The following is a 14,297-nucleotide window of genomic DNA, read 5'->3' on the forward strand; positions in this document are numbered from 1 at the left end:
CTTAGCATATGGTCGTTGGTCCATCCAGTAAGTTGAGCAACAGGTTCAAGGAAGGCTTGAAAACTAGACCGATATGTGTGTGCTGAAAAATACCACGTTGATGGATTTGTTTACACTTAATAATAAGTTTTTGATGCAAGTGTTTATATCGTTTACGTTTTAATGTGTTATGATATTGTTTCCGTGTGCAGTTTGGTTTGGTATATGATATGAATACAAATATAACTGCATTGACACTAATGAGAAAGGGACTCCCTGATACTCCACAAGTATTAGACGTCGCTCGATTATTCTGCTGACGGGACCTCCGTACGGTAAAAAGATATCCTCCGCGTACCTTACACCGACCAGCATTTACTGTGAGTACGGATATTTGATTGTTAACAGAAGTGGAAAATCAGAACTTATTATTACAATTTTAGTGAATGACATAAAGAAACGCCCACATACTTTGCTGTGTACAGGGTTCAGTGTCGGGGACTTGTTAGATTGTCTGTGCATAGTGTGCTACCGTTCTGTCTAAGACAAGTGACGTGTTCTGGAATACAGTGAGACAATTTGAGGATGTGAAGGACCTACTGTCTGTCCAGCCTCGTGTTGACATAGAGCCATTAAGTGACCATGTCGGACGTCGTATCTACCCAGGGTCTGTCCACGACACACCTGGATACCGTCCACCAGTACTGAGCAGTAGGCCCGTCGAACAAGATAACCTCGTTACTGCGTTAAACACCTGGGTAGCTGGTTGTATGTTTGTGTACGGCCTTGGCTGTCTTATTGACGGGCAGCTGTCATAATGCTCAAAATCTAGGATTATTTGTATTGATGGATATATGTCAGTGTACGTAAAACACATACTTAGAATGGGGAAAATTGGACCCGAATTGTCAAACGAGGAGGATGATGTGTTTGAAGGTGAGTGGGTTTTTTTCTTGACAAGATTCGTATTGCTAACACTTATGCTTATATAAACATTCAACAAATTTACTCAAATTCAGATTTATTTTGTTTCCTTGTGCATCAATCGCTCGAACAAAAATTGTGTAGTATGTGCAATGTCACCACACTGCACGTTTAGGTATCAGTAGATTATATCAGACCAGAGAAGATAAGCTAGGATAATATCAGATACCATGCACACGGTTAGATTTGATATCTAGGTTTGTGTAGTAAAATGAGTGGGAAGCTTGCGACTTTTTCTATATTTTTTCCCAACCATATTTAGATATTAGGGAATTTCAAGATATGTCCTGGACTCATAGTAGATATTTAGATAATAATTCTCTTAAATTACTTCATAATACGCTTGAATCAATTTTTTAACATATCGATAGTATACACTAAGCTTTATATCATTTCGTGTCTATAGCTGTAACCTGTTAAGTCATGTACTGAGAAAAACCACATCATGAGTACAGATATTGTGAGATTGCTTACAATGGTATCGTTTCCCCACAACTTTACTTCGTTTCGAAATGTAACTACATTGTCTAGACATCTTTATAGCAGAACTCTAGTACTGCTTTTCCTGTTTGGTGACATTAGCTGGTATATTTAATCATTCCCTTATGAATGCCAGTTCGGTTAACTTTTGATTAGCTGCACATATTACAATATCTTCAATTCCGAAGTATGTTCAGTACCTACGTGAACCTATAGAAGCAATTCAGTATGATATTTGCACGATTCAGTTTGGTGGTGCACTGATTTTTTTTCCATGTGAAAATGCTTTGTTAATCTGGAAATCGAAAATAGCATGTTGTAGACTGACGGACGAGCGTGTCGTAATTATTTGTTGTATCCAATAATGATTTTGCGCTTGTAATAGAGCTACAGGTTAGGTCTTTGTGTTACAAAAATCTATATAGGGAAATATAAATAAGAAATACCGGTTTTGAATTTTTACTGATAAACTGGTTTATCATCTAGTGTTGACACTCACTGGGGGATCGTAAAATAGAGTTGCTTTATACATACAATGAAGAACATGACAATAACCCCACAATACAGCAATGTCGGGTTGGTGGTTTGATGGGGTCGGTAATTATACGAAACAAATTAATATCCTACTGGGTGTCGGGTGTCCTAAGAATTGACCCCGAGCTAAATGTAACAGACTTGGAAACTAAAGATTAATTTTGTGTGTTCAGGCAAGTATTGGAGCGTTATTCTTAAATATATTTCTTAGGTACTTCTTTCATCATACATTAACAGGCATTGTGGATACTTTTTGACAGCTAGTTGTTATTTCTTTAGCAAATACACACACAGGGCGATGGCCTTGTCTGTAGTACAAATGTATATGTACTTGGTGCCAAGATATCTTAACCCTTTCACCACTGTAGACTATAATGGACTTAACAAAAGCAATGCATGGTAGGTTTACTGAAGTTACATAGGGGTGAAAGTGTTAAGGATCCCCGCACCACTACCTTAACCCAAACCTACCAAATGGTAATTGTTTTTCCGGCATGACTATAGATTTGATAAAAAAATTCTGAAAAGGACACACTTCATTGCGGATCGTTTTTGTAAATAATAAAGGTGAAATGAAACAAATTATAATAAAAACGGTGTTCTGAGGATTTAAACTCGACAGGGCTAGACCAGGATTCGAACCATGGACCTTTAGATTATTACACTTGCTCTCTAACAGTCTGAGATTCCTGGTCTGCGGAAGTGACCTGGCTCAAATGTGCTACAGTTACATCCAAATAGAAATTAAGGGTAGGTTACTATTTATTCGAAAAATCACAGTGCTCAGAGACAGGGATTTCTTAAAAGCCTTTACGGCTAACAAGAAATGTAACGTGATGTCATCTAAAGTATTTCATTGATAAATCTTTAGGAAAAAATATTTTGATATCAATATAACTACTCTTTATAATAGCCTTAATTGGTCCCACTAAATTAATTCATTAACCCGTGAAGACACATTTGAACTCTTCAAATACAAAGGTTGGAATAGTTCATTATGAAATGTCAGGGGTAAATGAGTTAAGCGTAAATAGTGAAACCCTCCCACGGGAAAGCGTTAACAAAAGTATATCGGCGGAGGAAACTAACATTGTATGATTCTTTCAATGAAATGTGTTAATAAAGCGAGACTGGTCCATTGAGAGTACTTGTGAACATATTTGTTTATCTTTTATCATTAGCAAAACTATCTTAAATCGCTTCGGGAGAGGGAATCAGTCGCGGCATTATCGTTTGCTTGTCAATACATTTACTTGTCACTGTTTAACTCATTCACCCTTGAAATTTCGAAATGAACTATTCCAACCTTTGAATTGGAAGAGTTAAAATGTGTCTTAAGGGGTGAACGAATTAATCGCGTCGTAATTGTCAAAGGGTTGCAAACAATCGAGAAGTTACTTCTGGTTTTAACCAGTCACTCACGTGTACAGTAACGTGTATGTCTATGAACGCTCCCGTACATTCACTGGTTACATGTTTCATGCAGAATGGATATCAAATAAATTGCACATCGTGTAAACGTATATTGATGACGTATATCAGGCCCCGCACGATTTAGTTTGAAAGCGATAAATAAATTGTCCCTTTAGTATGCATGCTGCTCTGTCCTTATCAACAAATTGAAACATTTCTTATAATTCATACAATACTGGAAGCGTTTTTTGTAGCATTCAGTATAAATCCTGTTTTAGAAAATGCGTGTTAATCTGATTCAAAGTGAAATATTTGTGTTGGCAAAATGAAACATTGCAATAACTTGCTTAAATGTCAGGAGAATGATAACCTTTTAGCTGTGTGAAGTTTCATCCCAACAGCACTTACGTTAGGGATCCAAAGGTAGGAAGTGACATATGCCGGCAATACAGAGCTAGTGACACAATATGAAACAACCATAGAGAAGAAAAACGGAGAAATGAAAAACAATAAGATAAATGTGAATGTCCTTGTCTCCCAAACGTCCTATTTAGTGATAATGAAAATACCATAACATTCTAGAGAAGCAAACTATCGAAATACTCTCACACACACACAAAAACCGAGTAGATATGCAAAATGTTGAGTTCTTGCTATCTCCTGTTGAGGGTTTAATGGTATTCCGTTAAACAGATGTTACATGTTAGCACTCCTTGCCAACAAATACAAAATCCGGAGTGTGAAACTTGGTTTATCGTGTAGGCGGAAGCTGCTTTACAGATTAGTCTGTGACCAATCGAGCTAATTTTTATTTTTCATTGTGAAATTTTAATGAAATACACATATGAAACCATTTGCATTAGCAGGAATGATTCATTCCAGAACCTCTCTGCAGGATCTGTATTTCAAAAACGGAACTCCCTGGATTTAACTGATTTTGTATTAATGTGATCCAAAGCTTGACTTCAAAGAAAAGATTTTGACCAGTATTATATTTTAGCAGCATAATGTGCAAAAAATGATCATCATCAATGAGTTCTTCACGGAATTTGATTATTTTTGTTTTGCGTTGGTCCATGTGATTGTTGTTTTATAAGGCGTTTTATTGGAGGGTTTTTTCTTTGCAGTTTATAGGTGTTTGGTAGACGTGCCTCATATGTTACAAAGTAATTAATTTTCTTAATTGATTTTTTCATTGAAATGTTGAACTATTGTTCAAACGCTATCCATTGCTCTTTTCTGCCTGATGTATGCACATAAAACAGATAACAGTACACCCTACATATGTAACTGATGATATCTTGCTTAAGGTAGTATAGATATGATTAATTTCCATACAAAATATTCACTCATTTTCAGGTGAACACGTGGAGTGATTGAAGATTGGTTGAAATAAATAAAAGTATGATTGATATGCCGTCCTTGCATAATGTATCTCCTCTATCCCTCTGGCCTTAATGGGTCTTTGATGTAGGACGTGCAAGGCGGCAATTGATCGAAAACTCGCCCCAATGATTATAAGATCACTTTTACATGTGGGGAAGAGGGACTAGTGTACGCGGGTTAACTAGGGGTGTATGGTGTGGGTCCTTATCTAAATGCATATATACAGGACAATCAGCGTCAATCACACGGAGATTACTCGGAGAACCAGACGTTGTATCAGACACAGAATAGGCATTATGTCTGCTCGGCAGCGTTAAACAAAGTTGTCTAATGTACAATCGTGTTGTCTGTTTTATCCTAACCTGTGTTAAGTATTGTTTTCCTTCATAGTAAAATATTTAATAAATAATCAGAAGTATATGTCAAAATAATGTGACCAAGCAGAAAAATAAAATGTATGTAAGTGAATACATCAATCTATATTCAATGATGTAGAAAGGGTATGTAAAATAACTCGGTGCAATAGACATAGTTTGATACTTTCATATAATTAAAACACTCAATGGTGCAGGACAGTAGCACGATGTTCAGGTCGTATAAAACGCTCCACTGACTTCCTTCACTGAGATGTTAAATATTGCTTTAAGTCAAATGTTAAATATGTTAGCAAGTGCAGATACTTAATACAGTAGTATGCACTTGCTTTAACCTAATTTGTGTCTGTAGTCTATGTGAATTAAGGTAAACAACTGAAAGAGGTAACACTGTAAGTAGGTTTAAATATAGATAAGAACATTGACATATATTGCATTATGGCGTACACAAGCTAGATGCATATGCTTTTGATTACGTATCATGTTAATCAAAAGTATCTATAGTTAACATTTCGTATATAGGTTGATTAAATTAGCATGATATCACATAGATTTTCACTTATACATGTTTACCACTGCAAAACCATTCAGGGATATTGTTTACCAATATCAACGTGCAAGGAAAACTTTGGTGTTGTATCAATAAACTACATGTCCTATAATAGTAATAGCAAGGAAAGCTTTGTCCTATAATAGTAATAAGTGATATACAAATACTTTTGCTTTAAGTGGCATTTTAAAATAATGATACAGATCTATATGACACTTACATTGATGAATGTTTGCTATCAACGATGGCAGTTTTAAGAAATACTTGTCTTATTGTTGTTTTTTGTGATTTGTGTGAGTAATTATTTATTTTATAAAAGGGTATGGTCTATTGTTGTCCCGTTTTCCATTTGATTTAACAATGTTGTTTGCTCTGTGTAGCACTTGATTTGAAAAGTAAGAGGACGTCACGTCTGACAGGCGCTGACATACATACCCCATGGTTCGACAGGATCAACTCACCGCTACCCTATAATTATACCTCAATGAACATTTATGAAAAAATATCTTATAATCTCAATCAAACTACAACAAAGCTTGAGTTTATACCATAAGTGTTAGTCCTTAAACGCGTAACTCGAGATAATCTATTTAAATGAACAACAGTTTATACATTTGTATTCAACTAGATTTTCTGAAATTAACAGTTGAAAGAAAAACATTCCATTTTTGTCGTTATCAGAAATATCAGATTTTTCACGACTCTTTGACAGTTTAAATTGGCTATTTATATGTTCATTGCCCTACTAGATTTGAACTTTAATGGAAAAGGTAAATGGAGTTATCTTGTAAAAGCACTATTTTTCTGACTGTTTGCTGAAAAAGACAACATCAGTGTTTTACTGTGTGTATAGATTGCAGCTCTTATCTACTAGAGCCGATATCATGTACTCACTTATATTGTGTTACAGCTTCCCCGATTTTTTTCAGATTAATGTTAAGTGTTTCATTCTCGACACTGCTATAAAAAGTCCCATTTATTACACGAAAAATCGTGATGCTTCAATTTTTGATTTTGACATCCTGATATTGTTCCAGTTTCTAGTACTTTGAAGGGATTAAATGGAATATTAAGATTGTGTCGAAAAAAATATCATTACTTATGTAAGCATTATATTTTCCTATTTGTCAACCTTCATTTAATGGCACAAAACAGAAATATCGTTAATCATGGAGCTTCGGATTATTACCAATTGGTCAAAGATAATCAAATTCAATATTTCTTGGAGTTTCTGCCTACGTTGGCTAATATGTACATCGTTTTGCTTTGGTTGCATTTTTGTTTTCTTATTTGTTTTTAATTAAATCGTTTTCACATTCAATCCGTTTTGTACACTTTTTAACGACTGTATAGAGGGGGCGTACACATGGCAAGCCATGTGCTGCTTTTCCTGTATGTAATCTACATATACCGATTACTATTGGTGGGTTGTGGTGAGTTGAATCTGTCGTGTCTTCGTTCCGCAGGGAAAGTATTACTATCATGTGTGTCAGGTGATATAAATATGGTCGCGTGAATTGGTCTCCATGCAATCAAATCCAGGTAAATAGGCACCAGGTGCAAAATTATACACGGTCTAGTCTGATTACAGAGTGTTTATGGCTTAAATTCGATATTGACCGGAGAAATGCACACAATTACCTGGGCACTTAACGTTTGTCCAGACACTTTCTGTCGTGTTCAGAGGGATACGTATCATCTACATATCACACGCTGCCACTGTAGGCGAGTATGTTACAGCACTTCAAGAGATTTGACGGTTGCCATCATAATAACTTCTAACCAAGGAGACATCAACTTAAAACGGAAATAAACAAGAACCACACAAAAGATTGAGGCGTAACTAGGTACTCTAGAAGCGTAAGCAGTTCCTGCACCACATGTGGGAACTGACATGATGATTTTGACGAATCTAGAACAGTTTGTCGATCACCACGGATGTAAAGCATAATGGACATGTTTTGTTTTATGATTTATCCTAAACATTGAAGTCGGGAATAAGGTCACGATTATCACTTATTCCGGTCCTCGGTAGGACCTCTAATAGAAATCCCTGAATACGTTGTGAAATAGACAAAACAACACATGTATTACAAAAAATTAAGAGGTTTAAAACATGGAGTTAAGCAGCGAACACACTGAGATATGTTATAATAACCCTAGAGGCTTGTCCGTTATAAATGAAATAACGAATAAAAAAGAATTCGAAATTCAAGTCGACGTGTTTGTCAGAAAGTGTAATATTTATGTAAATATTTTTTGTCGGACAGTAGGTCAATGCAATACATAAAACTGACAAGAATAAGTTTGTGTGTATAAAATTTTAAATTCTAAGGAGTTAAGTTATTGAAATTCTTTTAACTACGTCATCCCTATGATTATCAAATCATCAAATTAAAGGACAGTAGGACAAATATCATATATATATACAGCTTTACACCAATAAAAGAAGCAAGGAAAATGCAGCTTTATCTCGGAAGCCCCAAGGACGTCAAAACTCTAAATTAATGATTTCCCATCCCTCGTATGTCATATTTGTGTGAATACTGGGTCAATAAGGCATTGTGGCGTGACTGATGACCGGCACTTTTAGGATATAGAGATTTAGAAGGCTGTACAAGTGTCACGTAATTCTATCAGTATGATTGGATTTAGTTTGATTCTGTAGGCAAGTCTTATATTCAGAAAAGGCAATCTCGATAATCGCCCTATAGAGATACCCATAATCATACGGCGGGATAAATTGCGGTCAAACTGAGTGGTCAGTTCTCAGACTGACCGCATTGTACTCGTGTCATCTCAGTTGTCAGAGAAGTCATGTATTCACTGTAACGAAATAAAGGACATTGATTTAGTGTGTAGACCAATGGCATCGGTATTTCCGATATGAATCTGCTGTTCATTTAATAGTATGTTAAGCTATTAATATTGTTGGATGTAATTAGTATATAGGATCTACGACAGGTGTATCAATAACACTCAGAGTTCATATGGTATGCATCGCGACACATCCTTTAAAAATAGGCCATCAAGAATTTATGTCAAAGAATTTTCAATTTCAGTTTAAAGTAAGAATATTTGTGTGTGCTTAATATCGTTTTTGAACCCAGTACCTAAATGCTCTGTTATCAGTAAAGACATTTTTTTTAAAGTTGTTTATAACACGGTCAGTTAAAGCTGTATTTTAAAAATTGTTTATAACACTATCAAAACTTAATATATTGTATGTTGATAAACTCAAAACACACTTTAAAAAGACTGAATATAAGGCAATATTGGATGACCGGTTCAGATAATTTGTTTTGTAGTTTTAGCCCAGCACCATCAAGCTAGTTTAACCGACGTTCCTGATATCGCTATTACTCCAGAAGTAGTATTCTTCTTACCTTTAACATAGCCCAGCACCATCAAGCTGGTTTAACCGACGTTCTTGATATCGCTATTTCTCTAGAAGTAGTGTTCTTCTCACCTTTAACATAGCCCAGCACCATCAAGCTAGTTTAACCGACGTTCTTGATATCGCTATTTCTCCAGAAGTAGTATTCTTCTCACCTTTAACATAGCCCAGCACCATCAAGCTAGTTTAACCGACGTTCTTGATATCGCTATTTCTCCAGAAGTAGTATTCTTCTCACCTTTAACATAGCCCAGCACCATCAAGCTAGTTTAACCGACGTTCTTGATATCGCTATTTCTCCAGAAGTAGTATTCTTCTCACCTTTAACATAGCCCAGCACCATCAAGCTAGTTTAACCGACGTTCTTGATATCGCTATTTCTCCAGAAGTAGTATTCTTCTCACCTTTAACATAGCCCAGCACCATCAAGCTAGTTTAACCGACGTTCTTGATATCGCTATTTCTCCAGAAGTAGTATTCTTCTCACCTTTAACATAGCCCAGCACCATCAAGCTAGTTTAACCGACGTTCTTGATATCGCTATTTCTCCAGAAGTAGTATTCTTCTCACCTTTAACATAGCCCAGCACCATCAAGCTAGTTTAACCGACGTTCTTGATATCGCTATTTCTCCAGAAGTAGTATTCTTCTCACCTTTAACATAGCCCAGCACCATCAAGCTGGTTTAACCGACGTTCTTGATATCGCTATTTCTCCAGAAGTAGTATTCTTCTCACCTTTAACATAGCCCAGCACCATCAAGCTGGTTTAACCGACGTTCTTGATATCGCTATTTCTCCAGAAGTAGTATTCTTCTTACCTTTAACATAGCCCAGCACCATCAAGCTGGTTTAACCGACGTTCTTGATATCGCTATTTCTCCAGAAGTAGTATTCTTCTTACCTTTAACATAGCCCAGCACCATCAAGCTGGTTTAACCGACGTTCTTGATATCGCTATTTCTCCAGAAGTAGTATTCTTCTTACCTTTAACATAGCCCAGCACCATCAAGCTGGTTTAACCGACGTTCTTGATATCGCTATTTCTCCAGAAGTAGTATTCTTCTTACCTTTAACATAGCCCAGCACCATCAAGCTGGTTTAACCGACGTTCTTGATATCGCTATTTCTCCAGAAGTAGTATTCTTCTTACCTTTAACATAGCCCAGCACCATCAAGCTGGTTTAACCGACGTTCTTGATATCGCTATTTCTCCAGAAGTAGTATTCTTCTTACCTTTAACATAGCCCAGCACCATCAAGCTGGTTTAACCGACGTCCTTGATATCGCTATTTCTCCAGAAGTAGTATTCTTCTTACCTTTAACATAGCCCAGCACCATCAAGCTGGTTTAACCGACGTTCTTGATATCGCTATTTCTCCAGAAGTAGTATTCTTCTTACCTTTAACATAGCCCAGCACCATCAAGCTAGTTTAACCGACGTTCCTGATATCGCTATTTCTCCAAAAGTTGTGTTCTTCTCAGGTGGCCATTTTGATTTCGACAGTATCAAGATTGTTATCATTATCTCGTAGACAGAACTGCAAGCATCTTTCTCGAATTTCACTAACTGTCTAACTATGTGCATGTTTTGTGTTGGAACCGATTGTAACAACAATATAGCTGCCAAGTTGTCCCCTTAGGGTTTTACCTGTTTTTTTATTTTTGATTATTAACAAATCCTAGAGGATTTCCTATATCGATTGCTCCTTGTTCTTACTTGCGTTACGGAAGTTTATTTCAGATTGATCATTAAAAAAGATGACGCAATGTAGACGTTTGTGCCTGATCAGAAGTCAAAGATGGCTACCAGAAAACAAAAAGATTTCTTGGTTTTTTTGTATACATTACTATCCTGATGAATTGGTCAAAAAGCAACTTTACACTAAAAGGATAATGTAAAGCTTGTTGATTTTTTGATTAAATATTACCACATGTCGCATAGCTACCGATACAATCAATAACAGGGGTGGCGGCAAGGACATTGTCAGGTGTGTCCAGCTAATTAACTCTTTAAGTCCAAATGTTTCCTAGCCCGCTGAAAAAGGAAAACGGTTTTTTGTATGGAATCCGTGTATTAGTTTGACGTAAACATCAGTTTGATTTGTATGATGGTGTCTTTGAAGCAAAATACGCTTAACCTTCCGGAACATTTGGGATTTATGCTCCTTTTACTTTTTAAATAGACTCGATGTAAGTTTTGCATTGTTGTTATTATGTTCAAAATTAATCGATTTTGTTTTAGTTCAAATTACGGTTTTTTTCAGTCTTCAGTATTTTGTTGTTGTTTTAATTGATTTGTTTATCTATTCATTCATTTATTTACATATTTCGGTTATTTTTAATATTTCATTGTTTAGTTTTTAAATGTTTATAACTAATGCAGTGTTATCCTTTCCATTTATGGTCACGTTAACCTGGTCTTCGATTGGGGCCCGTATTCATGAAACCGTTCCAACGTCAAGCATGGATTCTGTTCTCAAACCAACTTTCTTGTAACTTGCCTAAATCATGTCAAAGGATTCAAAAGTCAAATATAAACATTGAACACAGTTATCTGCCTTAAGTCTTATAAATTATCAACATAATAAGATTCATAACGAGAACAAGAAATTCGGCCTGAGTACAATATCCATGATTGAGCATGAGAATGGTTTCATGAATACGGGCCCTGATGTCTGGTTGTAATCGTGTTATACATGCAGTGTAGGATACTGACGAAGTACGCATTCTCTACATAGTTATGTGGGAAAGCTAAACAATGACGTCATCGTCTAAAGTGCACTGGAACTGTGTATGCGATCATTTCTTAAAAATCTGATCATCACATTACTAGGCTGCATACAGGAAATGCTATAACGAGAGATACACACGATATGATGAAACGTGACTACTAATAATTTACACATGGGAAATTCCTTTCCTGGAAAAGCTTCCAGTTTCATATTATACCTCTCATCGTCTTAAAGCGTGTAAATGTGTTTTTAAAAAAACAGGTTTTTTTACCTAAAACAATCATACTTGTCTACGTTAATTGGTTTATTCCTCACGTTATTCTTTATAAAGTCGCAAAATTGTGTTATTGTGGCTTCATTAGCAAATAACTAATAACTTCAAATCTGCATATATATCTTTTCTTAAAATATTATATCGGTTTTATAATTTATTTTATAATCTGATGCTTTGCATTGAATCTTTGATAGTGTTCGAATTCAAATAATACATTCTGCTTTTTCATATTTTAGAAATCATAATAAAGATAATTTCATGCAAACCTTGATCAGTTACGAGCCCACTTCATATTCACACGAAGAAATGACAGGATTTGGCCTCCTCCATGTCACAAAGTGAATGTAAAGGAGAAATTCGGGGGACAGTCGTCTGAAAGACTGTATACACAGGGTTGATTACATCGATTCTATAGGACAATTCTCAGTATCTAACCATTATTTCATTGATCACTTGCATGTAAAGTTCATTCAAAGTTCTCTGTAAAAGACATTGGAATTTCCCTAGAGAGTGAACAGTTGACGTCAGTTCTAACAAAAAAATCTTTGAAATGCTTTCAGTTTGTATTAACGGTAAATTTAAATACAGTTCTTACAGAGTGTACCTTTTACTTCCAAGTTAACGTAATCTGCTATTTTCTGTGAAAGAAGATAGTCATGTTCGATGTAGACAGAGTCGGTGATACAAATGTATCTAATGTTTCCTGCATTACGTCACAATGTTTGTCAGCAATAAACACATCTCATTGTTAACTGGCTTTAGTAATGTTTAACAGTGTCATGTTCTTGAAATGATATTTTTTCTAATATACATGTAGTTACATAGGTAAATTGTAATATAATTTATAACGTACCTGCTCTTTCTTTATTGTAAAGTTTTTTGTTTCATCGATTTTCATTTTATTTTTAACAAGCATATATATTTGTTGCTCCGGCTACACGAAACATTTGAACTAAAATATGTGCTTATACTATTAATATACGTATAGCATTGCTGAAGTAATAGAAATATCTATTTTTAAGCTAAGGGACGTTCGTGAAATTCGGGTAAGAGAATTTGTGTAGTTTTAAGCTGATCATAAATGGAAGAACCATCACATTAATTTTCATAGCTGAGGTAAGGGCAGTAACCTTCATTCTATCGGCTTCCAACACAGGAGCAAAGCTTAGCTCACTTATGCGTACCACGATAAGTAGATGCTTACGTGTGCTTCAACAAACGAATGAAACCAGCATCAACAGAAAGCGTTCCTCTATTAATTCAACAGTTTTGCTGTATCTGCCGATTACACTGTGCTCACTTGATACATTTATACGTACTACATCAGTCAACAAAATCCGTCCGTTGTTTCGTTGGAATTTGAATAGATAACGGAAGCATGTTGAGGATTTAACGTTCAACATTAAAACGGAAAGTGTTCTTACATAACATAACATTGTCGATTCAATAAATTCTCGTTATCTTATACGATGCGACATGATGATCATTTACATATTCAAACACGGTAGATAATTTTACTGATAAAATATTTTGCTATTTCAGCAACAAATGACATTTTAGTTATTTTTACACAAAAACACCCATGTTATTTGGAAGAACATATGCAAACACATACGTGAGTGAAATGTTTCTGTTGTTGTTCATTTAAAAAAAATATGTTTGTATGGCTTGTAATTCTCTAATATGGACATTTATTACATTAAAAACCTTATTTCTCCTCGTTTTTTAGCTCACCTGCCCGAAGGGCAAGTGAGCTTATGTTATGGTGCGGATTCCGTCGTCCGTCCGTCCGTCCGTTGTCCGTCGTCCGTCTGTCCGGCGTCAACTTTTTGCTTTAAACAACTTTTTGTTGGTAACCAAAAGGCCTAGGAAGATGATATTTGGCCAGTAGCATGCTGGGATCAAGGGCTACCAAGTTTGTTCAAATATATGACCTTGACCCACTTTCAAGGTCACAGGGGTCAAATATGTTAAAAGTTTCAAACAACTTCTTCTCAATAACCAAAAGGCCCAGGGTACTGATATTGGGCCTGTAGCATGCTGGGATGAAGGGCTACCAAGTTTGTTCAAACGAATGACCTTGACCCACTTTCAAGGTCACTGGTGTCAGATGTCTTTAAAATCTTCAAACAACTTCTTCTGAATAACCAAATGGCCCAGGGTACTGATATTGGGCCAGTAGCATGCTGGGAT

The 14,297-nt window shown here is 35.8% G+C and overlaps 1 protein-coding gene across 1 annotated transcript in view; it reads left to right on the top strand.

Annotated features, from left to right (window-relative positions):
• Window positions 1-460: 460 nt before the first annotated feature.
• LOC110461715 overlaps window positions 461-14,297 on the top strand; it is an 83,155-nt gene continuing 69,318 nt past the window's right edge. Inside the window, exon 1 of the mRNA XM_021515336.1 lies at window positions 461-915. Coding sequence (XP_021371011.1) covers window positions 834-915 — 82 coding nt within the window. The 5' untranslated portion in view covers window positions 461-833. The remainder of the gene's footprint in view (window positions 916-14,297) is intronic.

Source organism: Mizuhopecten yessoensis, unplaced genomic scaffold (assembly GCF_002113885.1).
Source record: "Mizuhopecten yessoensis strain PY_sf001 unplaced genomic scaffold, ASM211388v2 scaffold10651, whole genome shotgun sequence".
Taxonomy (NCBI): domain Eukaryota; kingdom Metazoa; phylum Mollusca; class Bivalvia; order Pectinida; family Pectinidae; genus Mizuhopecten; species Mizuhopecten yessoensis.